Source organism: Muscardinus avellanarius (assembly GCF_963383645.1).
Source record: "Muscardinus avellanarius genome assembly, chromosome: 2".
Classification (NCBI taxonomy): domain Eukaryota; kingdom Metazoa; phylum Chordata; class Mammalia; order Rodentia; family Gliridae; genus Muscardinus; species Muscardinus avellanarius.
In genome coordinates, this window is record NC_137787.1 from 186,915 (window position 1) to 211,558 (window position 24,644).

The following is a 24,644-nucleotide window of genomic DNA, read 5'->3' on the forward strand; positions in this document are numbered from 1 at the left end:
ACGTAGTAGGCTCTGCATCGGGAGGGTAAGGGAAGTCCAGGCTGCCGGCCATTGTGCTTGCCCCACCTATATGAGCGTGTGCACCCTCTGCGCAGAAGCAAAGTGCCTCGTTGAGTTACTTTTGAGTCCAAGAGTATTTATCTAATACTCCCCTAAAATCTATCTCTAACACCAGGTTGTCATGTGTGTCCACGGGGACACACGTTGGAAGGGCCACAGAGTGGACGAGCCCAGCAGCAATTCACAGCCAGGTCTGGGGGGCAGAAGGTCAAGGACGAGGTGTGGGCAGCGAGCAAGTTCCCAAGCGGTGCACAGACCACCGCAGGTCAGGCCCCTGGCGGGACGTTCCGGGTTGTCATGGGATGGAAGGGCTCCTCTCAGCCTGCTTCTCTCTGTCACTGAAGACCTCAGAAACCTGCCTCTCACTTCAGGACCTGCAGCTGCAAGCCAGCAAAGGAGCACCTTAAATCACAGAGCCCTGTGTGCATGCTTACCTGCTGAACACCCAGGCCGAGCTGCTGATAGCAATGTGCTCCAAATTTGTGCTCCAAACTACTGCCAAAGACAGCAGGGCGTCTTTGGGTTTTTTGTTTTGTTTTGTTTTGTTGTTTTTTTTTGGGGGGGGTGGTGGTGGTACTGGGGTTCCTGGAAGCCCTTCTACCTCTGGGCTACACGCCCAGACCTATTTTTACATTTTTATTTGGAAACAGGGTCTCCTAAGCCAGCGCACGCGGCTGGCTTCGAACCTGCGCGATCCTCCTGTCTCTGCCTCCCAAGCGTGGGGATTACAAGCGTGCGCCACCACGCCCGGCAAGCAGAGCATCTTTGGAATTTGCTCAGGATTCCATCCCATTCACTGTGCAAGAAATGATAGGCATCCCTCCTCCCATGGCTCTGCCTGCAATCAGTAGCAATTCCAAGGTGTGAGCCCACCCTGACAGGAGGGAGCTGGTTACTCCTACCTCTGCTACAAGTTTAAACCGACAGGCCGGGCCAGCTGCCAGCTTCTACCTCACAGCTGGGGAGCGGGCGGTCTGCTCCCTGGAGCCGTGTTATCATCAGGACCACTGGCACCTTCCACTTTGGTCCTCCTGCTTCACCCTGCTAGAGCTGCCAGGCACAGAGACAGCTGTTCCTGCACCACAGACGCAGGCCTTGAGCCCTGTCCATGGCCTCACACCTGCCCCTCACCACCACCACATGAAGTGGGGCCCAGGAGAGCCACCGCCTCGTCAAGTGGGGTCCACAGCCCAGGACAGTGGCAGGACAGGCATGGGCATGGGGGTGAGCTGGAGCTGGGCTGGCACTGGGGTCTGTCTGAGGCTGCCTTCTTCAAGCACAACAGGAGACTGGAGAGGCCGCTCGGTGCCAAGAGGCAGTGCACCCCAGCCCACCAGTGAGGAAAGGGGCCTGAGACATTGTGGACACATTGGAGGTCCAGGAAAGCCCAGGCCTCAGGAGAGAGAACCGCGCCCCAGAGTAAAGGCTGTGCTGGGCAAGGGAGGGCTGGGGCACAGTGCTTTGGCAGGCCCGCCTATTTGGTGGTGAGGAGGCAGGGATGCTGGAGATTAAACCCAGGAGTCTTCTACCTCCAAGCCACAACTCCAGCCCTTTTTATTTTTATTTTGAAACAGGGTCTTGCTAAGTTGCTGAGGCTATCCTCAAGTCTGTGATCCTCCTTCTCAACCTCCCAAGTACTGGAATTACAGGTATGAGCCACCACATCTGGCTACACCTTATTACCTGCCCGACATAGCAAAAACTCAACTCCCCCTCCCCCAGGAAGGGTCTCTCCACATCACAAACCTGCTGCCCCAGGGCGGGTGCTGACCTTCACCACACACAACCTCTGCCTGCCATCCTTGTGACAGAGGCTAGCTTAGGACGAACCAGCAAGAGGCAGCCCTGGTCAGTAAAAGTCAAGCCCGCAGGGGCTGACCAGAGAGGCCAGTGTTGGCCAGCCGGCAGGGCTTCACAGTGGCCATGACCTGTAGGTACTGGGCTCCAAGGAGTGTGTGGAACCCCGCAGAGGGATAGAAACCAAAACTCTACAGCTAAAGGGCACAGTGTCTGAACTGCCAAGGTCACTGGAGAGAAAAGGGCTAGCGAGTGAGGTGAGCTAGAGTCAGAGCCACAGCAGCCCGTAGGAAAGCATGGAGTGGCTGCTGAACCCAGAGCCCAGAGAAGGGAGCAGAGCAGGCGAAGGGGAATCCTGAGGAGGCCTGGCTTAAAGTGAGCCCAGCCCTGGCCATGCGGCCCAGGAGGGCTGGCAGGCAGAGGGAGGGCTGCCTCGGGGTCAGCGCAGGACCCCTGCACCCGGCGGGTACTGGGCCAGTCAGCCCTACATCTCCTGCTTCCTCCCTCTCCTTCCTGGGCTTTAGCACTGAGAATGCATCCCGAGTCAGCACTAAACCCGCAGCACTTCCCTTCTCTAAAAACCAAGTTTAAAGTAAAGGTACCATTGTGTTACAGCGTTTACCAGGTTCTTAGAAGCTAAACACTTGGCCACAGCAAGGACCGCCTGGGAGGGATCATACTGTTGGAAGGTTCTTATATGTTATACAAAGTGCAAACAAGTTAGATGCATATGTAATCCCCAGAATAACTACTAAAATAATAACACCAAGAGGTACAGAAAGGACCAATAAAGGAGTAAAACGAGGTATGGGTTTAATAATCTCCATCCAAAACGCTTGAGACCAGAAGTACTCGGGTTTGCAGGATTCTTTTCAGATTTTAGAATATTTGCACATACATGAGATACCTTGGAGATGGAACCAAGTCAAAATAAAATTCATTTGTTTCATATGCATGCTATACACGTATCCTGTAGGTAATTTTGTACAATGTTTTCAGTAATTTCCTGCATGAAACACAGTAGCATGATGTGGTCTTATGCTCAAAAGGTCTTGGATTTTGAAGCATTTCAGAACTCAGACTTTCAGATTTGGATTTCTACACACTTCCTAAAACCCAGAAAGGCTCACCATCAGACTGTGCATGAGAAGGCCGCTCTGAGCGGGGGCGTTTCCGAAGACGAAGGAGGACACCATGATGACCTAAGTCAGAGACGCAGAAGTCCTCAGTGCTTAGGAATCTAATAGTGAGCAGACTAAAAATGAAAACTAAAATGAAGAGCAGACAAGGTCACAGTCGCAGCTGAGGTTCCCACCCCTCTGGTGACTGGTAGGACAAGAGATGGGAATCAGAAGGGGTTGGAAGACTTGAAAAGCCAACAGCGTATCCTATTTAGCACACACAGAACATGGTACACAACAAACACAGAAAACTCTTTTGCTTGTTTCTTTGTCTGTTTGGTTTGGTTTTGGTTTGGGGTGGTACTGGGGATTGAATCAGGGGGTTCTGCCTCTGAGATACATTCCTAGCCCTTTTTAAAAATTTTTGAAACAGGGTCTAGATAAGTTGCCTTGCACTGGCCTTAAACCTGTAATCCTCCTGTCTCAGCCTCCCAGGTACTGGGATTACAGGAATGTGCCATCATACCTAGCTAGAAAACTCGTAATTTTTAAGTGTACATGGAATATTTATCAAGAAAGATAGAAAGCCGGGCATGGTGGCATACGCTTGTAATCCCCACACTTGGGAGGCGGAGACAGGAGGATCGCTCAGGTTTGAAGTCAGCCTCTCTGGCTTAAGAGACCCTGTTTCCAAATAAAAATATAAAAAATAGGTGTCTGGGAGCCAGGCGTGATGGCACACACTTGTAATCCCAGCATTCGGGAGGCTGAGACCGGAGGATCGCGGTTCGTGGACAGCCTCAGCTACTTAGGGAGGCCCTCTGCAACTTAGTGAGACCCAGTTTCAAATTAAAGAATAAAAACCTAGGGCAGGGGGTGTAGCTCGGAGGTCAAATGCTCCCAGGTTCCATCCCCAGACCCGCAAAAAAAAAAAAAAAATAGGTGTATGGGAGTGTAGCCCGGAAGTAGAAGGGTTTCCAGAAACCCCAGTACCACAAAAAAGAGGAAAGAAAGAAGAAAGAAAGAAAGAAAGAAAGAAAGAAAGAAAGAAAGAAAGAAAGAAAGAAGGAAGGAAGGAAAAGAAGGAAGGAAGGAAGGAAGGAAGGAAGGAAGGAAGGAAGGAAGGAAGGAAGGAAGCCTGGTACAGTGGTGCACACCTGTAATCCCAATACTTGAGAGAAGACAGGAAGATCACCGGTTCCAGGACAGTTTTAGTAATTTAGCAAGACCCTGTTTCAAAATAAAAAGGGTTGAGGGCATACCCCAGAGATAGAATGCCTTTGGCTTCAATCCCTACAACAAAAAGAAGATGTAGAGGAAGAAAATCACATGGGAAAAAAGAATACATCCCAAATCCTAAATCAAAATGCTAGATAAAAGTAATGAGATGTACCTCACATGGTCATGGGGAAGATTTGTAACTTTAAATGCTAAAATATTTCAAAGAAAGTATGCAAATGGTCAGGGGTCCCAGGAAAGGTGCTCGATCCATCAGCACCAAGGAGAGACCCTGTCACGGACTCCGTGCAGAGGCCCTGTGCCTGCGGAGGTGTGATGGAAGAATCCTAGTGGAGACTCATCTTCCACCTGAAGTCACAGGTCGACGCACGGTGCCTCTCACACAGGGACTGCTGGGGTCTGGGCTTCCTCCCCACATCCTGTAACCAGGGATGGGAACTGTGGCCCTTGCCTATAAGCATGTGGGACGTGAGCCAAGGCACCACCTAGCCCTGTGACCTTGTACCAGTCTTGGGGTAGGGTGCATCTTCCTCCCAGGAATGGTCCAGGACTCAGCTGCCACCTCACACCTTTCTGCCCACATCAGCCTGCCACTCACTGCCAAGCCTGCGGCCCTGCCTGGCCAAGAGGCCTGGGGGCAGTGTGGATGCTGCTGCACATTTGCAAAAGTGGGGCCACAGCTGGCAGGTGGTCCCTGGCCCCAAAATGGAGAAGTCTGCCCCCACCGCTGCCCAGGTGCAGAGACCCTTGAGCACCTTCTCTGTCCTTGCAGTATGGCAGCCGGCCCCAGGGTTCAAGACGTGGAGGGGCCAGTGTGTCTGCTCTGTCTGGCTGCTCTTCCACTGCTGCTGCGGGACCCCTGACGCCTGGCCACCCAGTCCAGGGCAGGGAGGTCTGTGTGCTCACCTCTCTGCAGATTTCACATTTCAGGGCCTGCTACATGTCAGGCTGGTTACATCAGCGTGCTCTGGGCACTCAAGGAAGCCAGCCAGTAGGGGAGAAGACCACACCCAGGGGCAAGGGCGCAACCTGGTCATTCAGGCCAGGAAAGCCTCAGTGGGGGCTCCACCCAGGAAAGCACCTGCCCAGGAGTGTGCCCCCCACCTGGAACCCCCCCTTCAGTGGGTGCAACACGGGCTTCTTAGGTGGAGCACTGTGTGGTAGGCTTTGGTTTGCTTTATTTTGCTGGAGTTTAAACGTTACAGAAGATAGCCTAGAACACAGTTGTACAGCTTAGGGAATACTCACAATGGATAGCCACAAAAGCAGTACTTTCACCAAGAAAGAGACCAGGGCACAGAAGGCGGCAGAACAACAGTGGGCACTTGCTGGCAGAAGGTCTCCCAGGAGGCCAGGGGAGGCAGAGTGGACACCAGGGGGAGGCAGTGTGGACACCAGGGGGAGGCAGAGTGCACACCAGGGGAAGATGCCAGGCTTGCCCTAGACACCCCCAAGGTTCAGTCTGTACATGCACAGCAGCCAGAAGAAACAGATGGTCAGTGACACCCAGATCCAGAAGTCTTCGCTGGACTCGGCCCGCGGCCTGCGAGAGGCCCTGCCGCAGAGGGCCTCTTCATCCTGGTGGGCCCTACAGCTGGACTTGGTGAACCTGGACCTTGGCCGTCTCCTCTTGTAGTAGCTGTAGGTGACACAGCTGTTGCTTTGGGGGTTCTTGGCCGTGTAGCCGGGGCTTTTGCATTCTATGAGGCGGAGGACTGAGCTGGGGATGGTGATGGAGCCTGTGCTGACAGCAACAGGGCCCGCAGCCTTGTCCTCCAGTGACAGGATGCTGCCGGTCATGGCCGGAGCTGGGCAGTCCTCTTCCCCTTCAGCGCTGTCGGTAAAAGACTCCGGGTCTCTGGTGTCATTGGTGAAGACAAAGGGGAAGGTGACAGAGCTCTCCTCTCTGGCAGCGGGGCCACCAGCGGGGGCCTCCAGGGGGGGCTGGTCACCAGCAGTGGCCAGGCCCTTGCCTCTGCCTCTGATGATGTTGACCAGGGATAAGGGGAAGGTGAGGGTGCCCTCCCCCGTAGCTGTGAGGCCAATGATATAGGCCACAGGGGTGTGGGGGCTTCTGGGAGCAGCACAGCTTTTGCTGAAGTAGATGGGGCCCTGGCCCCGGGCCACACCAACAGGGCTGGGGAGGGGGCCCTGGCCCTGGAAGAGGAAGCCTCTGAGCTGAAAGGTCTGGGTGCTGCCTGGGAGGAGGCCTTGGCGGTGGAAGATGGGAGCTCTAACATTCACAGGGATGCCTTTGCCCTCCGACACCACCACGGAGCTCCCAGACAGGTAGATGGAGCCCTGGCCAATAATGGGTGACCCGCTGCTGCCCCTGGCTGCTGAGAGGGGGCCCTCCCCAGGGGCAGCATGGCCATGGCCCTCCGGGAGGTTCACCAGGGAGAAAGGGATGGTGACTGTGCAGTCACCCTCGCTAAGAAAGTCCGTGCTTCCTGCAGGTGGGGCCTCAATGAAGTCGATCACCAGCAGGGGAATGGTGAGAGGTTTGGGGTCCTGGGCCCCAGTGTACCTGGCCATGGGGCCACTGCCAGGGGCAAGCAGCTGCTGGCCGTTGGCACCATGCCTGGTATTCCTGCCTCTCACAGTGTTGGTGCTCCTCCCCGCAGGCCCCCGAGCAGGGTCAGGCGCCTTCTGAAGGAAGCAGACCCCTAGCTCACAGGCCTCGCAGGAGCCCCCAAAGCTAACCTCAGGACACTGCGCCGGCCCACAGCCGTCCCCGTAGCACTTCCACAGGATGTGCAGGACCAGCTTGCTGAGGAAGATGCGGACGTTGGCCGGGCTCACCTGGCACTCTCTGAGGGCGTCCGGGGGGCACTGCTGGCACCGCTGGCCCCACACGCGCATCCTCACCAGGCCCTGGCTGCCGGCCCCCCTCCAACACAGGTGGAAGAGAATGTGTACGTGAGCCGAGTCCCAGGTCCACGGGCAGCAGCGACACTGGAGCCTGTGGAAAGAAGGACAGGGAGGGGTGGGGTCACACCACGCTGGCCCCCGTGTTCTGCTGGGGCTGCCTCCCTGCCTACCTGATGCCTCGCCACCCCGGGCCCCCATCCACACTGCAACCTCAAACTTCAGGCCTCAGACACCAGCCAGCCAGAGCGGCGCTGAGGCCCGCACTGCTCCTGCCCGACCATAAGTCCCAGAGCCCTGCGCCCCACTCCCCCATCTGCGCACAGGCAAGAATCTAGAAGCTGACAAGACACCTGGCATCTGCATGGTGCCAAGCTCACTCCTTAGCCAACAGGCAGGCAGGAGGGCAAGGACCACTGGCCAGCAAGTGGGTGCTGGGAAAACGAGCCTTGCCGCCTGCCCCATCAGATATCCTCGTTCTCACCCGAGGGATCCTGCTGTGCACTGTGGGTGATGGGAGTGGGGGTGGGCTGGAAGGGGTCATGTCAGAGCAGCCACCATGGGAGAATCCGCACGACTTCAACAGTATGTGTCGGCATGAGCGAGACACCGGCTGCCTGTCTCCTCGACTGAGAGGAGACGTGAGCTCAGGCCCCTGGTGAGGATGAGCCGAGGTCAGGGGCCGGCTCCTGAGCAGCTACTGGCCACGCTGGGCTCCCTCTTCCAAGACCTGCAGGTGCCCGGACAAGCGAGTAGCCACGCTGTGGCATATGCTCTGCTGTGTAGAAACGGCTTGAGGGAGGCTACGCTCCAGTGTTCTCCCCTGGAAAGTTCTGGATGGTGAGGTTGTTCTCCACTGGCACCTAGGGGGCCGCCAGCCATACGAGCCCACGGAGCAGGCAGACTTGTAACTATTTAAGTTTACTAAATCAGTGCTCAGACAGTCTGAGTGGCCTGACAGTATGCTCGGGCCCCGCCTCTGAGGCACTGGCGGCCGCAGCAGGTGAGGCTGTCCCTCCATGTTGGCTCTGGGGGTAGTGATGAGCTCCCAGCTGCTTCCAGGCCCTGCTGAGAGTTCCTACTTCCCACACAGGAAAAGGCCCAGAAATGGCACACACCTGCCCCAGAGGTGTCGGATGCTGGAGGCTGTGGTGTCCATGTCAAGGGACGGAACAACCCCTCTCTGACCAGTATGCCTGCAGAGTGAGCCCCCAGCTGGCACCTGTGCAGCTGGGCTGCCTCACAGTGCGGAAGCCAGAGGAGCTGTGGCCCGTCTCTGTTGTGCTGATGGGGGCTATCTGTGACAGTGCTGACCTCAGCTACCCCCTGGCCCTGGCCCACTCAGCAGCCCAAGCTGGAGACAGCTCTCTACTTCTCAGGCTGAGCACCCTGCTCCATGAACCCCTCGGCTTTCGTCTGATGCAGGACTGCACATCTGACTGGTCCCTGGGGCCTGTCTGAAGCCAGGGCCCTGCACTTCCCAACCCCCACCTTTCAGCACCCGTGGCCTTGATGTCATGGCCATGTCTGGAAACAGATGAGTCGCACGTCCAAGGACCGTGCTAGCCAGAGGAGCCAGAGTGAGCAAAACAGGATCTCTGGCCTTATCTCCCAGAAGGAACAGAGCACCTGGCCCTACCCACCTGTTGGAGGACAAGACCAGGCTGGAAAGAAGCCCCAGTTTCCACTCCAACAGCACTCACTCCTGGGCCACGGGCGGCCTGACCTCAGCAGCTGACCCAACCCTGAGCTGGTGGTGAGACAGCTTCATCCCTCCCACTCCAGGACCCCAGGAGGCCTCCCAGCCCTCAACCGCACCTCGAAAGCCCCTTCAGCTGGTACTGGAAACCGCCGCCATCCAGGTGCCCAGCAACCAGGCTGTCCTGGGGGTGCAGAACCCAGATGTCCTGGGGCTTCTTCTCACCCATGAGCTTGGCAAAAGTGTCGACCCACACGTTCACTCCAGCCTGGTCCATGCTGCCGCTGGCCTCCGCAGTGCCTGCTGACGACTGCGCCCGCTCTGGCCCTAAGCAAGCATCCCGCATCCCGAACACTGGCCAATCGGCTGCCTTGACAACAGCACGGTCTCCATGGCAACTGGGTTCATCTCAGAGAAAGGAGAAGCAGAGAGGAAAAACACAACAGGATAAAACTGCCGTGACCCTCCATCCAGCTCTCCCGTCAGCAGGCCACGCAGCGTGCGCCCACGCTGGTGAGTCATATAGACATGCATGCTCCCTTCCACAAGAAGGAAAGCCTGCCAGACACCGTTCTGCGGCCTGCACTTCTTACTGCAGGGTACATCCTGGGCAGCGTTCCCGCTCCGAGTAGAGGCCTGGCGTTTTGCAGCTTACTCCGTGTGTGAGCCCTTCAGCCTACCTGTCCTTGGACAGCAGGGTGCTGAGTCCTTGCCGCTCTAACACAGCTGCAAAAGCACTGTGGAACAGGTATCAGACTTGCCCCACCCTGTAAACATTTTAAGGTAGCAAATGCACTTACATAAAAATGCCTGAAACATAAGTGTGCAGCTCCACCGTGATTACAAAGTACCAGAAGACGCAGAATCCCATCAGCCCCCACAGCTCTGCTGCTCCTTCCCAGTTTCTGCCCCAACCGCTACCCAGAGGTCCCACCAGCCCAGCCCACGGCCGCCAGCTCTGCTCTGTGGCTCTACCGAGTAAAATGTTTCCCAAAGCACCTGGCTCAGGGCCGCTGCTTCTGTGCTCTCTAGAAGCAGGATTCCACCTTGCAGTACATTCTGTGCCTACGTCTGGCTTCTCTCTCCTGCCCAGGTTTCTGGGTTGTTGGATTCAATCATGCCGCTGTGCGTAACAGGAAAAGCGGGAAAAGCTGAGAAAAGCAAGGCCCACCTCTGGAGCAGAGTGGAAAGGGCCAGGCCAAGTCAGGCAGCTCCGGACAGGCAGGGTTGGAAGATGAACCCATCCTCAAGTCAGTGACCACTCAGAACGGAGAGTGCCTCGGGCGACCTTCACTGAGGCAGGCACTAGGGCCAGGGCACATGGAGGGTGTCCTTGCCTTCTGTGGAAGTCCCAGGAGCCCTCTGATTTGGCTCCTGAGTGCTGGCTGAGAGTCCGCGGAGCACAGGGAGCTGGTGCGAGCACACTCAGGGTGTGCCCTTTCATAGCTGCTGGCAAGCGGCCAGACAGGCCCAAGGCCGGAAAACCCTTTCTGGGGTGAAGAGACTGGGCACCTCTGGCTCCCTGGCATTGGAGGCAGGACACTCGCGCTGACAGAGCTGTCAGGTGGCAGCATCACGGGGCAGTGGGATGGTCAGGCCCCAGTGACTGCAGACTCTCTCCCAGGAGGGAACAGCCCCCTGGCCTGGGGGAACAGGGGCCTGGAGCTCCCACACAACACAAACGCCTGCCACATACCCATATGTGTGCATTCAGGTGTAGGTACATGTACACATCTGCACAAATACACTTAAACACACACATTTGGAAACTTAAAGTATAAATGCACATTAAACCAATTCTAGGCAGTTTAGAGGCTGCTGGGTGGAGGCAGAGTTACCTGTCAGAAGGAACAGCCCATGAGTGAGAAAGTGTGGAAATGCTCCATTCCATTTTAAAAATTCAGTTCTTAATTGGGTAGATAAATTAAACGGTCTTCCTTCAACTTCTGCGAAATGTTTCAAAAACAGGATAGAACAAGAAGTTTTTATTTGCAAACATGATTAACCATTTCCTGTTCCAACCTCAGAAATGGCTGTGAATCAGGCCGTTGCCTGGGCTGGGCCTGCCGGCCCCTCTCCTGGGCCCTGGGTCTGGGTGCTGGTGCTACACCCGCAGAAGCAGTTTCAAGATGACCGTGCACTTCCCTCTCCCTGTCCCCACTTGGACGGAACTTCCCGCTGCCTCCTGAGAGTGGGGGATCCCCTCACCCCCACTTTCCATCTCTGTTGGCTCGTGGCGTCATAAACTTGGAAACTAGTGCTCCCCTTCTCAGACTTGAAGGACAGGAGGCCCCCAGAGAAAGCTTCCTAAGAGCTGGCCACAGGAGGCCCCCACCCAGTGACTTCCTTTGCCGTCCAGTTGGCCCAAGCTGACCAAGCAGAAATGGAGGACACAGCACCACCTGAGACCCGGCACCCACCCCCAGAGGTGGGAACAAGCTCACGCTCACACCAGCACACAGGGTCCTGGGCAGCTCTAGTCACAAGCACCAAGACTGAAATTCGCCCAGTGCTCTCCAGTGGGGGAGGGGTGGCTCAGCACCAAAAGGCCCAGAGAGCTGAAACAGACACAGGAGGGACGCTGGGAGGGCGTGGTGTGGGAGCCAACTCCAGGGCACCTGCCCGTTGTGAGCATACAAAATATATGTAAAAATATTGCGAGTGTATGAAATATATGTCAGGATACAGGTATAGCATAGGGACAGGTGGACTGGCCAGATATGCAAAGAAGATGAGGCAGAAGGAGGATGTAACTGACATGCCCACGACAAATGAATGGACACACTCCCTGGCACACATCTGTAGGATGAGGCAACTGGAAGACAAGATAAGGACGAAGACACAGACACACATCCCGGACATACGTCCATAAGATGAAACAGCTGGGAAAACAAGACGACGGCCGAGCAAATGCGCCTATGTAATCAGTGACCTTAATATAGAGTATATCAGACCTAGCAAATGGCTAGATCGGCGGCTCTGACTCGTGATCTACGAGGCTGAAAGTTAGCCCGGCCAGAAGGAGACATTCCCCTGGTAGCTGCTGGAAGATTTCTCTAGATGACAGTCGGGCTCATCCCCATCTGCCTCCCCGGACATGGAGCATCTGCATGACGATGGCCGTGACAGCGGTCCTGAACCCAGGTTACCGTGGAGACCCGCATTGCCTCAGGTCACCAATGCTCTCTGGCCAGTGGCCAGTTAGGGAAGGATGGGAGTGTTCTGAGCGTCGTAAAATAAACCGAGTGCTTGTGAGAGACATTGTGAGCCGTCATTCTCGCCACTGCGTCCGTAAGCTCATAGCACTCACCATTGTGGACAGAGCAGACAGTGGGGCGGGGGCAAGGAGGCCCAGGCTAGCCTGTTCTGCAGCAGCCCTGTGAGGACACAGGAGGCTCCCTGGCAGCTGTGCAGCCCGGCACACACGCACACACACGCACGGCTGCACTGAGGTGTGCACAGCCCATCCAAGTCCTTCCCTGGTTGTGCTGTAGCTTTGCAGTGTCCAGGAGAATGGCGCAGGGCGGCTCTTGGAGCAAATCCACAGTCACCTCAGTGGAACACCTGGCCACAGCACACGGCCTGCCTGTTTACCATCCTGGCCCCACTGGCTGAGCCCCAGGGACAGTACCCGAGCATTCTGCCCCTGGCCTGGAGGAGCTGGCCCAGGAAGGAAGGTGAGCCCAGAAGGAATGGGCTGAGCCTCCCTCCTGAGGGTCGGCCTCCTGTAACAGGAGGAGGGCAGCTGCAGGGGTGGCCAGTAGAGCCTGTGCCTGGGGAGGCTGTGGAAGGTTGTGTGCTGGGGACGGTGTTGGTAAGCGGTCAGGAGTGTACTTGGAGCGTCTTCTCCAAGCCTAGCCCCGGACCCCGCTGCCCCAGGCCCAGTGTCCACTCACTTCCTCTACCCCTGGCCCTCTAAGGTCAGCATCCAGACCCCTTCGGGGCTCCAGTGGGGGTGGCAGAGGGAGGCCAAGCTGGGCCACCCCATTCCAGGCCTCTCTGCCCAGGGACCTTTTGTAGGAGTGGGGAAAGGGGGCCAGAAAGCGGGGTGAGAGAAGAGGGCCAAGCAATGGGCCTCCCCCTCGAGTGGAGAGAGGACCCACACGTGCACGGTGGGGTGGTGAGGAGATCCCCGAGGGGGGGTGGTGTCTCCCGGCCAGGAGGCGTCCTGGGCTTCAGGAGCAGCTCTGTCCTGCAGGGCTTGGGGCCTCAGCTTCTATGAAGTCTCCTTTGCCACAGAGGGACAGGGCCCAGAGGCAGTACCTGCCCGAGTCCCCGCGTCCCCCGCTGCCTCCCAGGTCAGCCTCCCAGATCAGCGGTGCCCCGCCGCCCGCGCCCTGACGCTCTTTTTCCACCGCGGGACGCTGCCTTCGCGCCCCGCTGGTTATTTCGGGTTGCTGAGACCCACGCTCTCATCGCTAATATCAGCAGTTTCTTTTTTCCTGTTTTCCACTCGTCGCGAAGAGGCGCTTAGCGCAGAGCTCGAAGGCAGGGAGAACCACTTCACACCGGGGCGGGCGGGCTGGCCTGGCTCCGGGCCGCAGGGGAGCCGGCCGCGACCCACGCCCAGAGAACCTCGGCCGGCGCAGGGCAGGGGGCGCGGAGTCCCGGCCGCTCCCTGGCCCTCCCCGCCCACCGCCCGCCCACGTGGAGGAGGAGGAAGAGAGGGCGGGGCGGGGCGGGCCTCCCTCCACCCGACCTGGACGCTTCCTTTCTGCCATCTCTGTCGGAGGAGCGGGAGGAGGCTGGCAGCCAGGCGAGGGGCATGCGGGTCCCGCGGGTGCCCTGGCCGCTGGCCTGGGTCGTGCTGCAGCTGGGCTGGAGGCCAGGATGGCTCCTAGGTAGGTCGAACTGCTGGGCTGCCACATCAGGTGAGGGGCTGGGAATGGGGGCCCGCCCACCCTTGGCCCTGTTGGTGGGGGCACCCCGGTGGCCAGCCTCTAGTGCCAGCACCGCCTTCCGTGCCTTGTGCGGCTCTGCAAGGTGAGATGCCGTCCATGCTGCAGGCCTGCCCTCTTGCTCTTGGGCGGGCGGGCAGGCAGGACTGGCGTCCAGCTAGGCAAGGCCAGCACCTCCTCAGAAGAGTGATGGTCCCTCTGGCGGGGCTCCAGGCCTTGGACTCTGAGGCCCACAGGGCAGTTCTGCCAGGCTCCAGCATCCCTCTCCTGTGCACAGGAGCAGCCCCAGGGAGCCGGTCACAGGTGGGAAGCCTGGGTGCCTCCCTGCATCAGAGTCCGATGAGCAGCTCACAGTCCTCAGCCCCCTCGGCCCAGGCTGCAGCCTCACCGCCGTATCTGGGTAGGTGGACTCCAGGGCCAGCCAAGATGGTGCTGACAGCCTGGTCCCTGGCACCTGTGCGGACCACCTTCCAGGAGTCCACACTCATTCTCCACCATGGGGAGAAGGCTCTGCCTGGCTTCCAGTGCCCTCTCCTGCAGCGTGGTTCATGCTCTTGACCCTGTGCTCTGGCTCAGCCAGCCTGCACGGGGATCCGTCTGCGGAAGGTGACTCCCAGCCCCACGCCAAGACCATTCCTCTGAGCCAGGCAGGGTGCCAGGGCTTGACAGCCGCAGGAGGGTCTCAGATCAGGCGGCGGGCCCTGACACCTGAAATCTCCTCTCGGTTGCTGGCGACTGGGGCACCACCTTGGCGAGGGCTGCTTAGTGCCCGACTAGGGCGTCCTCACGGAGCCTGCCCCCCTCAGTGCTGGCCTTTCTGAGAAGGCCAGTGAGACGCTCTCAGGGGTGGAGGAAACAGACCTGGAGACAGTCAGGGCCTGTGGCCAAAAGGTGCTCCCTGGGAAGCCCAGGAACAACTATGGAGGCCATGCCCATCAGGAGGGGAACTGAGGCGTAAGGGAGCCATGAGTTACCCTGGCGGCCTGCCAGACAAGGCCCGTCTCCAAGCTTGGCAGCATGGAAGTGTGCCCAGGAGAGTCTCATGGTGGTTGCTCGGTTTCCCCACCTGCGGCTCTCAGTACGGAGCACTTCCTCAAGGCAGTGTCCTGCTTTTCCTGTCCAGACCCGACCACCCTGGGTGTCCATGGCACATCTTTTTCCCTTCTGGGTTTACTGTGTACTTTGGTCAGTTGCAGAAGGTCTCACTAAGTTGCTGAGGCTGGCTTTGAACCTGCGATCCTCCTGTCTCAGCCTCCCAAATACTGGGATGATAGGCGTAGCCACCACACTTGGCTAACCATTCTCTTTTTGTCTGTATTTTACTTGTGTTTGGTGAGTATCTCAAACCCAAAAGTTTCCTGGCCCCGTCCTAGTGAGTGAGGGTCAGACTCAGGCTCTGAAGGGACCATCAGGGCTTGAGCCAGAGCTGTGTTGTGAGCGTTGTGGTTTTTACCCAACAGGTCGCCTCTTTGCTGTTTTCTTGCTTCTGTTGGAGTGTAGCAACGGCTGCTGTTAAGATCGAGATAATTAATCAGACCATTTATGAAAAGCCCAGCCCATGACACATTCGTGTTTGGGGTTGTTCTGAGCTTCGCTTTGTCTTTAGTGGTGCTGAAAAGGGAGCCCAGGGCCTTACACACGCCCAGCAAGTGCTCTCCCGCTGACCTACACTGGGAGTCCAGTGACATGTTTCTTCAGGTCAGACGTGTTTTTTCATCCTGCAATTTTGAAAAATACCATACAGAACAGCTGAAGCCTGGCAGTGGCCTTCCTTGGCCTGTGACTCGTCTGTCGTGGTGACACATTTGCCTTCATCAGGAACGCGGCATCCCGCCGATGTCGCAGGGGTTGGCTCCCTCTTGGTTGGTGTGCCTAGGCCCCTCCAGCTCCTGGGTTCTGAGCTGTGTCCACCTGCCCTCACGTGGGATGCCTGTGTCCACAGCTCCCCTCTTTACGAGGACACCAGCCCTGTCAGATGCGGCCCACCCAATACCAATCTGACTTCATCGTAAACAGCTGCTAGTAAGACCGGGTTCTAAAGTGCTGCAGGTGAGGTCTTTAGTAGTGAGCTTGGGGTCACAGTGCACCCACGGTTTTCCATCACCATGCCCATTTCTGCAATATTCTGAACCACTCGAGCCTTAGCCACCGGGGTGGGGGAACACTCCACTCCTTGGACCCAGCCAGGCCCCTGGGAACACTTCGGCACACAACACCCCTCAGGGCTGGCAACACAGGGGAGGGGCTCCTAACATTCTGGCCTGTTCCCCCATAACCCTGGCAGGACTGGGACAAGTGGGAGATGAGGGGAAAGGGGCTTCTGCTAGACACCATGCACTCGGGATCCTCCACCAGCCCGTCCCTGACTTACTGGCTGTATTCCTCAGGGTCTGGGTGAAGGTCTCCTTCCATCATGGGGAGCAGGGGCTGTGGGTGCAGGATCCTGACAATTCACCAGGCAGGTCCTGCCTGGATATGTTGTAAGCTGGCCGCTGTGAGATGGGTCATGTGCCATCACCTCTGAGCCCAGGCAGACTGTGCCCCCAGGCATGGCGGCTCCCCAGCAATGCCCCACGTGGACCTGGGGAAAACTCTAGCATGCTGTGGAAATACCTCCAACCCGACTTTCTGAATGTTCCTTCTTGGCGGGTCACTGCCAGCTGAGGAGGAGGGCAGGCTTCCTGGAAGAGGCGGCCTGTCTTGAGACATGGCATGATAAGACCCAACAAAGATGGGGGTGGTGGCACATGCTTATAATCCCAGCACTTGGGAGACTGAGACAGGAGGATCACAGGTTCGTGGCCAGCCTCAGCTACTTAGGCCTTCTGCAACTTAGTGAGACTCTATTTCAAAATTTAAAAAAATAGGGTCACTTGGAGGTAGAATGCCCCTGGATTCAATCCCTAGTACCACACACACAAAAGAAATCCCCAGTTCAAAAAAAAAAGAAAAGAAAAGACCATCACAGGGAATGAGCTTGAGCAGCCCCCGGGCCCCACGAATCCACAGTCCACAAATGGCTTAGTCGCCTCCTGGCAGGGGAGTCCAGCCTGGGCTGGGCTTGCCAGAGTCCCTCCTGCCCTGGAAGCAGGCAGGGGAGGGCCATGCTGGCCATGGGGCCTTCCTCAGTCACCTGCTCTCTGTCTGACTCAGAGCCCCCCGACCGGCGCTGGAGCCCCCTCCACTTCTCCCCTGCCCAGCTGACAGTGCCCGAGGGGGCACACGCCACCTTCACCTGCAGCCTCTCCAGATGGTCTAAGGACTTGGTGCTGAACTGGTATCGCCTGAGCCCCGGCAAGCAGAACCACAAGCTAGCCGCTTTCCAGAAGGGCCGCAGCGAGCCGGGCCCGGATCCCCGCTTCCGCGTCACTCAGCTGCCCAGTGGGCTTGACTTCCGCATGAGTATCGTCCCCACACGGCGCAACGACAGCGGCATCTACCTCTGTGGGGTCATCTTTCTGCCCCCCAACACCCAGATCCAGGAGAGCCTGAGTGCAGAGCTCAGGGTCACAGGCAGGTCCTGGGGGCCTGGGTGGGCAGCCCGGCCCCGGCCCACCTGTCTCAGGGAGGCGAGAGCCTGAGGGGAGGGCTGGGAAGCAGGGACCCCCAAGAACCATGGTCTGAAGCTCTTCCTAGACATAGGTCAGGGCGATGGCCCCCCAGCCAGGCTGTGGGGCAGGAAGGGTGGGTGCCCCAAAGGGATGGGGGAGCCCACTGTGGTGCCCCTGACCTCGTTCTTTGTGGCCCTCCAGAGAAGGTCCTGGAATCTCCCACAGCACACCCCAGCGCCCCGCCCAGGCCGCCAAGCCAGTTCCAAGGCCTGGTTGTTGGTGTCACGAGCGTCCTGGTGAGCGTCCCAGTGCTGCTGCTGCTGGCCTGGGTGCTGGCCACAATCTGCTCCAGAGCCAGGCTAGGTAAGCTGGCCACAGCCCACACATCCCTGCCACTGACCTGCCAGGGACAGAACCCAGGCCTGCCCACAGCCCAGGAGCCAGTGCTTCACCCACTCTGTGGGGCCTCACCACCTAGCCTCACATGCATGCCCTGGCCCAGGAGGGCCTGTGGTCACCACACACTCTGACCCCATGAAGGCCTGTGGCCACCATACACCTTAACCCCGTGAAGACCTGTGGTTACTACACACCCTGACCCCATGAAGGCCTGTGGTCACCACACCCCATATACTCCCTAGCCCTGGAGGGCCTGTGGTCACCACACACCCTGACCCCATGAAGGCTGTGGTCACCACACCCTATACATTACCTATCCCTGGAGGGCCTGTGGTCACCACACACCCTGACCCCATGAAGGCCTGTGATCACCATACACCCTGACCCCACGAAGGCCTGTGGCCACCATATACCCTGACCCCATGAAACCCTATAGTCATCACACCCCATACAATCCCCAGCCCTGAAGGGCCTGTGGTCACCACACAGGGGTGGGTGAGCAGGTCCTCTCCCAGGGCCCACCTCCTCAGGACCTGAGAACAGGCTGATGAAGACCCCCGGGCAGGGCTGTGTCCCCTCTCCTGGGAGGACAGCCCTTGATTCAAGAGTATTTCTCTGCAGAGGCTGGAGGGACCAGAAGCAAACAGCAGCCACTGGTGAGTTCAGGCCCTCCCCAAGGTCCATCACTCTGCTCCAGGGCTGGGCCAGGCTCTGGGACCCAAGTCCACCCCGGACAGCATTTCTATCCGGGTCTCCAGAGCCTCACCATCCTGCGCCCTAGCCACAGGCTTGCCTGTGTGGTCCTGGCATGGGTACAGCCTTTGCTTATCCTATGCTGGACAGAGAAGAGCTAAGAAAGTCACATTTGGGAATCCTAAATCTGAGATGCGGGGCGACGGTGGAGAGGAGGGCTGCAGGGGTAGTGCTCCTGTCTAAGAAAGCCCAGCAGGGCAGCTCCTGGGGCAGGCTATAGGCAGGGTCCAGGACTGACTCCTCCCTTCTCTCCATGAAGAAGGACACCTTGGCCACGCCTGTCTTCACCGTGGACTACGGGGAGCTGGACTTCCAGGTGCGAGAGAAGACTCCAGAGCCCTCTGGCCCCTGTATACATACCGAGTATGCCACCATCGTCTTCGCTGGTGGCCTGGACTCCTCATCCCCAGGCCGCAGGGGCTCGGCCGACAGCCCACGGAGTCCCCAGCCTCTGAGGCATGAGGATGGACACTGCTCTTGGCCGTTTTGATAGACTTCCTTTGCTACTGGCATCCTTCAGGAGGGTCTTGCCAGGTACAGAGCAGCGAGGGCCTCCTGGGGGCCCAGTTGTCCAGAGCAGGGGATGCCAGCCCCACCCAAGCAGGGAGCAGCAGCTGTCCCCGGCATGGCTCCAGGCCCGGCTCTTCTAACGTCTGCACAGCTGGACGAGGTCTGGAGGCATCGGTGAGGCCCAGGACAGCACAGCACCTCAGCAATCCTGGAGGGGCAGGAAGGCCATGCGGCTGGGGCCCCCACGGGACACCTACCAGGCAACCCCTGCAGAGCACTGCCAGCTCACACCTGCCCAGGAAGCCCTTCAGACAGACCCTTTCTGCAGTGGGGAAACTGAGGCTCACCTGCCTCTGAGGATGCACCTGAACTGCCCACTGTCCCCAGGAGCTGAGCTGGCAGCCCCTCCCACTCCCACCTGGAGGGCAGTTGTCAGCAGTGGGGTAGGGGCCTCCCAGCTATGGCCTTCTGAGCAGCGAGGCACCCAGGGCCCCTTGGTTTTCTCCTAGGACAAGGTCTCCTCAGCCCCCATTTGCAGTGTTTATTGAAGGGGTCCTGGTCAGGGCCCACCCCAGGTGGGCAGTGCTGTAAGGTGTCCCCTCAGACAGGTGTCCACGCCACCTACATCCTCCAGGGCAGTGCAGCAGGGGCCCAGGCTGGCAGGGGCATCTCTGTGGTCAGGCTCAAGCGCCCTTCGCTTTGGTTCTGTGTATTACGATTAAATAACGGGGGAAGCTAGGGTGTCCTGTCTTGCTGCTGGGGCTGTGGTGGTGGGTGGGTGAGTGGCCAGCTGTGCTGGACAGGGCTGCCAGCCACACTGAGGTTGGAGGTAGACAAGGCCTGGCCCAGGATGTTCGTCACTGTCCCAGGAACACACCAGCCTTCTGCACACACAGCCCCCAGTCTTAAGAGCCAACAGCAGACGGCACTGCCCTTCCCTGGTCCACAGCCCCTGGGCCCCAGGCCCCTCAGCTGGCACAGGGCACCCCTGGGCAGCTATGTCTACTCACCCAGGCTCCATGTACCCCACTGGTGGGACAGCGGGCTGCACCAGGCTGAGTGAGGGACCAGGCCGCTGTAGTGGGGATGTAACTTCTTTGGGTCCCACCCCCATGCTCAAGGTGGGGGCTGCTGTGGAGAGACGCAGCCCAAGGAAAAGACACACTTGCTCCAAGCCTAGGCTGCTAACACCAGCGCAGGCCGATTCCCCTGCCCAGTCTTCCTGGCTCTGCAGGCAGAGACCCCTCCCCAGGTCCTCCTAGTGGGAGCTGGCCTGGCCCGAGAACCTGGGTGCTACAGCTGCCTGGCCACTCCCTGGCCCATCCTGTGTAAGGCCGGGTGGGTCACATCCAGGATAGCACGTCAGCCTGTGACTCTGGAGACGCCCAGCAGGAAGGGGTGGCAGAGGGAGCAGATGAGGAGCAGCAGGACACCCAGAGCAAGCCTCCTCCAGACGGAGGCAGCCGCGGCCAGGCTTATGGATGGAGCGTCCCATCCGCAGCAGCCCAGATGAGCTGCAGCTGAGGATGTAGCCAAGGAGCCGCTGCACGCACCCGGGCCTGCCCCAAGACACGCAGGTTCCGGTCGGAGACTTAGTGTCACCCACTTGGCATTTCTTCCTACTTAATCTACAAATTCAGCCTCATCCCAATAAAACCCCAATATTATAGAGCTATAAAGTACCTATGGACAAAGAAACATGCACGTGATCAAGAAAACCTTGAGAGTAAAGAAGCAGGAGACCAGTCGCAGGCCCGAGACAGGCTCCAGTGCAGGATCTCAGCACAGGAGACACCGGCGCAAAGGCGGACTTCCTTAGAGGGTGCTGGGCCACCACGGCGCTTGGTACAGTGCTCAGGCTCCCTTCGTGGGGGCCTGCTTCCACACTTCCGATCAGAGGTGTGAAAAGGGTTAGCACACAGAAGTGTGGGCGCAGCCCTTCACGGTGTGGGTGTGGGTCAAAGCCTCACTGCACAAGGAGGGTTAAAGTGAGGGTTGCATTCTATTCCCCAAGCTGGAAAGCAAAAGCTGTTGCATGGTGTGGCCGGGCGCAGTGGGCGTGCTCGTCATCCCCGCGCTTGGGAGGCAGAGACAGGAGGATCGCGCAGGTTCCAAGCCAGCCACACTCACTGGCTTAGGAGACACTGTTTCCAAATTTAAAAAGTGTAAAATAGGTCTCGGAGTGTAGCCTGGAGGTAGAAGGGCTTCCAGGAACCCCAGTACCACCAAAAAAAAAAAAAAAAACCTGTTGCATGGTAAAAGCAAAAAAAAAAAAGGAAACTGGGAAAATGTTTGCACTGTCACACGAAGCTCTCTGTATAAATTACACAAAGATCTAAAAGTCTATGTAGTACAAAGGAAAGTGAGCAGATGGGACCAGCAGCTCATCAAAGTATGTCTGCATGCACACATGTGTGCACACCGTGTCCCTGAATGTGGGGTGGATCTGCCGTGCAAGAGGGGCTGCCCATCACCCACTGCAGAAACAGCTTCAGGGAACCAGTAACCCGTGACAGAGCACCCCGCATTTGCTGTGCTGGATTCGCAATCACCCAGGACCGGCGGTGGGGGCTGAGCTGGCCCAAGGGCCGGGGGCTGGGGAGCCCCACTCGGCAGAGAGAGGGAGAAACAGTGGGGGCTCCACCCCACAGGCAAGAGACAGGCAGGGTGGTGTCAAATGGAAAAATGCCAATATTAAGATCTAATTGACGAAGCCCTCAGCACTTAGACTCTGTTTCAAATAAAAAATAAAATAGGTTTGAGTGTAGTTTAGAAGTAGAATGCCCTGGGTTCAATTCCCAATACCACCAAAAAAGTTCTCTCTCACACACACACACACACACACACACACACACACACACACACACACAGAACGTGAGTTAAAATTGCTTTTTGTTTTTGTTTTTTTTAAAAGGCCAAGGGCGGAGGGAAGGAAGCGGTCGCCCTGAGCCTCCAGCCGGCTGGGGTTTGGTTTGCCCGCGGCGCCAGCCTGGCCAGGGCACCAGCCCGCTAGATAAGAACCGAGAGCAGCACCCTGCATCCGCCTCGCCGTCTGCCTTCCCGTAAGGCGGCTCGGCTCAGCTGCACACTCACTTTTTCCGTCCTCGCCGCTCTGCCCCAGGAGCGTGTCACGGCGCTGCCGGGGACGGCGCCCCACGCCCTCCCACGCTGGGGAGGAGCCTGAGGTTCTGGGAGCAAGCCAGAACTAACCCCGCGAAGGGGCTTCCACGCAGAACGGCAGCCCAACCCCAGCCCCGGCCCCTGGGGCGGCTCAAGTCCTGAGCTCCAGTTCCAGGCCCCGCCCTCGGCCGGGACACGCCCCCAGCCCCCTCCGGGGCAGCCCTCTCCCGGGTGCAGAGGTGGGCGGGAGCTGGACGCCTCTGTGTGAGGACCCTGGGTCCTGGGACAAAGCCCAAGCTCAGCGAGGAAGGCGCAGGTCCAGCCCATGGTCATCTGAAGGGACTCGTAGCTCTCAGGGTCCGCTGTGGGTGAGCCCCTCCTGGCTCCAGGGGGGGAGCCTGAGTCTTTGGAGAGGTCTGAATGTGGAGCGTCCTAGGGGGCTATAGAGGCTGTGCAGCCTCCCAGGTCCATCCCAGTTGCTGGGCAGAGGCTACAGTAGGATTGCTCCCCTCTGGGGAGGATTCCACACTTCCCTGCATCCTCTGCCCCGCAGGCTGCCTGGCTCACAGGAGTGGAAGGGTTGTCCATCTTCTCCAGGTCTGGCCCAAAGGTTGGCTGGGAGAACCGCTGCCCGGGTGAGTGGACAGGCAAGAGGTTCGAGGACCACTGCCTTCAGCCTGGGTGCACCATCACCCGCCCACCCCAGCCACACACCCTGGCTGCTTCCGATTCCTGTGCTGTTAATCTCTACCTAATTCCAAAAATAAAGTATGCCCATGGAACACTTTTCAGCCATGAAAGGAAAAGCATCTGCCCACTCACGTTCACAGCTGCACGGTTCACGACAGACAAGGGGCGGGGAAGCCCAAGTCTCCATCTACAGTTCTACCCGTGAACATTGGACATCAGCCTCGGGGAGGGGGGTGCTGAAACCTGAGGACCTCAGGCTCAGTGAAACAAGACAGCCGCAAAAGACAAGTGCTGTGAGACCATCCCGTCCCCAAAGGGCTCTGACTCAGCGGCAGGTGGCAGAGGAATGGGGCAGAGCTTCAGTGTTACTTGATGGAATCCTCCGCTTCTGAGCAGGGAGCGGGGACATGGGCTGTGGCCACCGGCTTGGTCCTGAGAGACTGGCGCGGGCCATCTGCGGTGTGTGGTATGTAGCATCCCTCACTGATGGAGAGGAGAAATGAGGCCAAGGAGGGAAGCAGACAGTGGGCAGCCTCTCCACGACCCTCTTCCGCTTAGCAATGAGCATTTGAATTTCCTCGTCTTTTGTGGCTTGACAGCTGACTCCTCTTTACTGAGCTACCCCAGCTCCCTCCCCAAGCACGACGATGCCCCACCAAGAGAACTAACACTAAGCTAGTCTGCTGCCTGAAGGAACACAGCGTGCACATCTCCCTCCGCTCCTGAAGGATGTCCTGGTCGCGTCCATGTGTCTTCAGGAGTGAAGGGAGCTGCTGTGAACATTGCATTCAGGCTTCTGTGTGGACCTACTTCTTCAAGTAAACACCAGGGAGCGCAATACTGTGTCGCACGCGAAAATCATTTTGGTTTCTAAGAAATTAAATGCCTGGTTTTAGCTTCGTCCCACAAATTTTATATGGTATTTGCATAACTAATTTCCAAATCTTTCCTGATTTCCACTACAGTGTCTTCTTTGAACCCTGTTACATAAAAACATAAGAAGATGTTTAATTATCTCTTATTTTTATTCCCAGCTCAGTTGCTCAGTGATTTTCAATCCTTTGAAACTTCTGAAGACAGCTGCCTCCATCTGCCCGCCGTGGCTCATGGTTTGTTGTTTTGTTTTGTTTTTTTGGTGGTACTGGGGTTCCTGGAAACCCTTCTACCCATGGGCTATACTCCCAGACCTATTTTTACATTTTTATTTGGAAACAGGGTCTCCTAAGCCAGCGCGCATGGCTGGCTTCAAACCTGCATGATCCTCCTGTGTCTGCCTCCCAAGCGCGGGGATTACAAGCGAGCGCCACCACGCCCGGCCACCCTTCATCTTTCACGCACACCAGCCACCCAGAATTAAAGGAGGCCGCTGTAGCTGGGTGTGGTGGCGCACACTTATGATCCCAGCAGTTGGGAGGCTGAGACAAAAGGATCGCAGTTTGAGGACAGCCTCAGCTACTTAGTGAGGCCCTTTGCAACTCAGTGAGATCATGTTTCAAAATAAAGAATAAAAAATAGGGTAGGGGAGCCGGGCGTGGTGGTGCACGCTTGTAATCCCCGCGCTTGGGAGGCAGAGACAGGAGGATTGCGCAGGTTCGAAGCCAGCCGCCCTGGCTTAAGAGACCCTGTTTCCAAAAATAAAAATAGGTCTGGGCGTGTAGCCCAGAGGTAGAAGGGCTTCCAGGAACCCCAGTACCACCAAAAAATAATAGGGTAGGAGATGTGGCTTGGAGGTAGAATGCCCCTGGGTTCCATCCACAGTACCACAAAAAAAAAAAAAAAGGAAGCCTCTGTAGACACACTGTACCCTGGGCTCTCTGAGGTCCTTCTGCCTAGCCCTGAGCCGTGGTGGCCACTCGGTCAGTCCTGGAAAGAAGCCTGCCCCAATCTGCCTGCATCCAAACCTCCCCACCTGCACCATGGGCATCTGCAGCCTTGAAAA

The 24,644-nt window shown here is 57.8% G+C and overlaps 2 protein-coding genes across 2 annotated transcripts; one reads left to right on the top strand and one right to left on the bottom strand.

Annotated features, from left to right (window-relative positions):
- Positions 1-5,657: 5,657 nt before the first annotated feature.
- On the bottom strand, positions 5,658-9,061 carry RTP5 (receptor transporter protein 5 (putative); the record flags this gene model as incomplete). Its single annotated transcript, XM_080720049.1, has 2 exons — positions 5,658-7,179; positions 8,904-9,061. The coding sequence occupies 2 exons, from the start codon at positions 9,059-9,061 to the stop codon at positions 5,658-5,660; spliced, it is 1,680 nt and encodes a 559-aa protein (XP_080576175.1).
- A 4,488-nt stretch (positions 9,062-13,549) lies between these two features.
- PDCD1 (programmed cell death 1) lies at positions 13,550-18,875 on the top strand (the record flags this gene model as incomplete). The annotated part of the gene is made up of 5 exons (XM_080720050.1): positions 13,550-13,625; positions 16,836-17,195; positions 17,435-17,596; positions 18,221-18,288; positions 18,645-18,875. 5 exons carry the CDS (start codon positions 13,550-13,552, stop codon positions 18,873-18,875), a joined length of 897 nt encoding a protein of 298 aa, XP_080576176.1.
- Between the last annotated feature and the right edge of the window lie 5,769 nt (positions 18,876-24,644).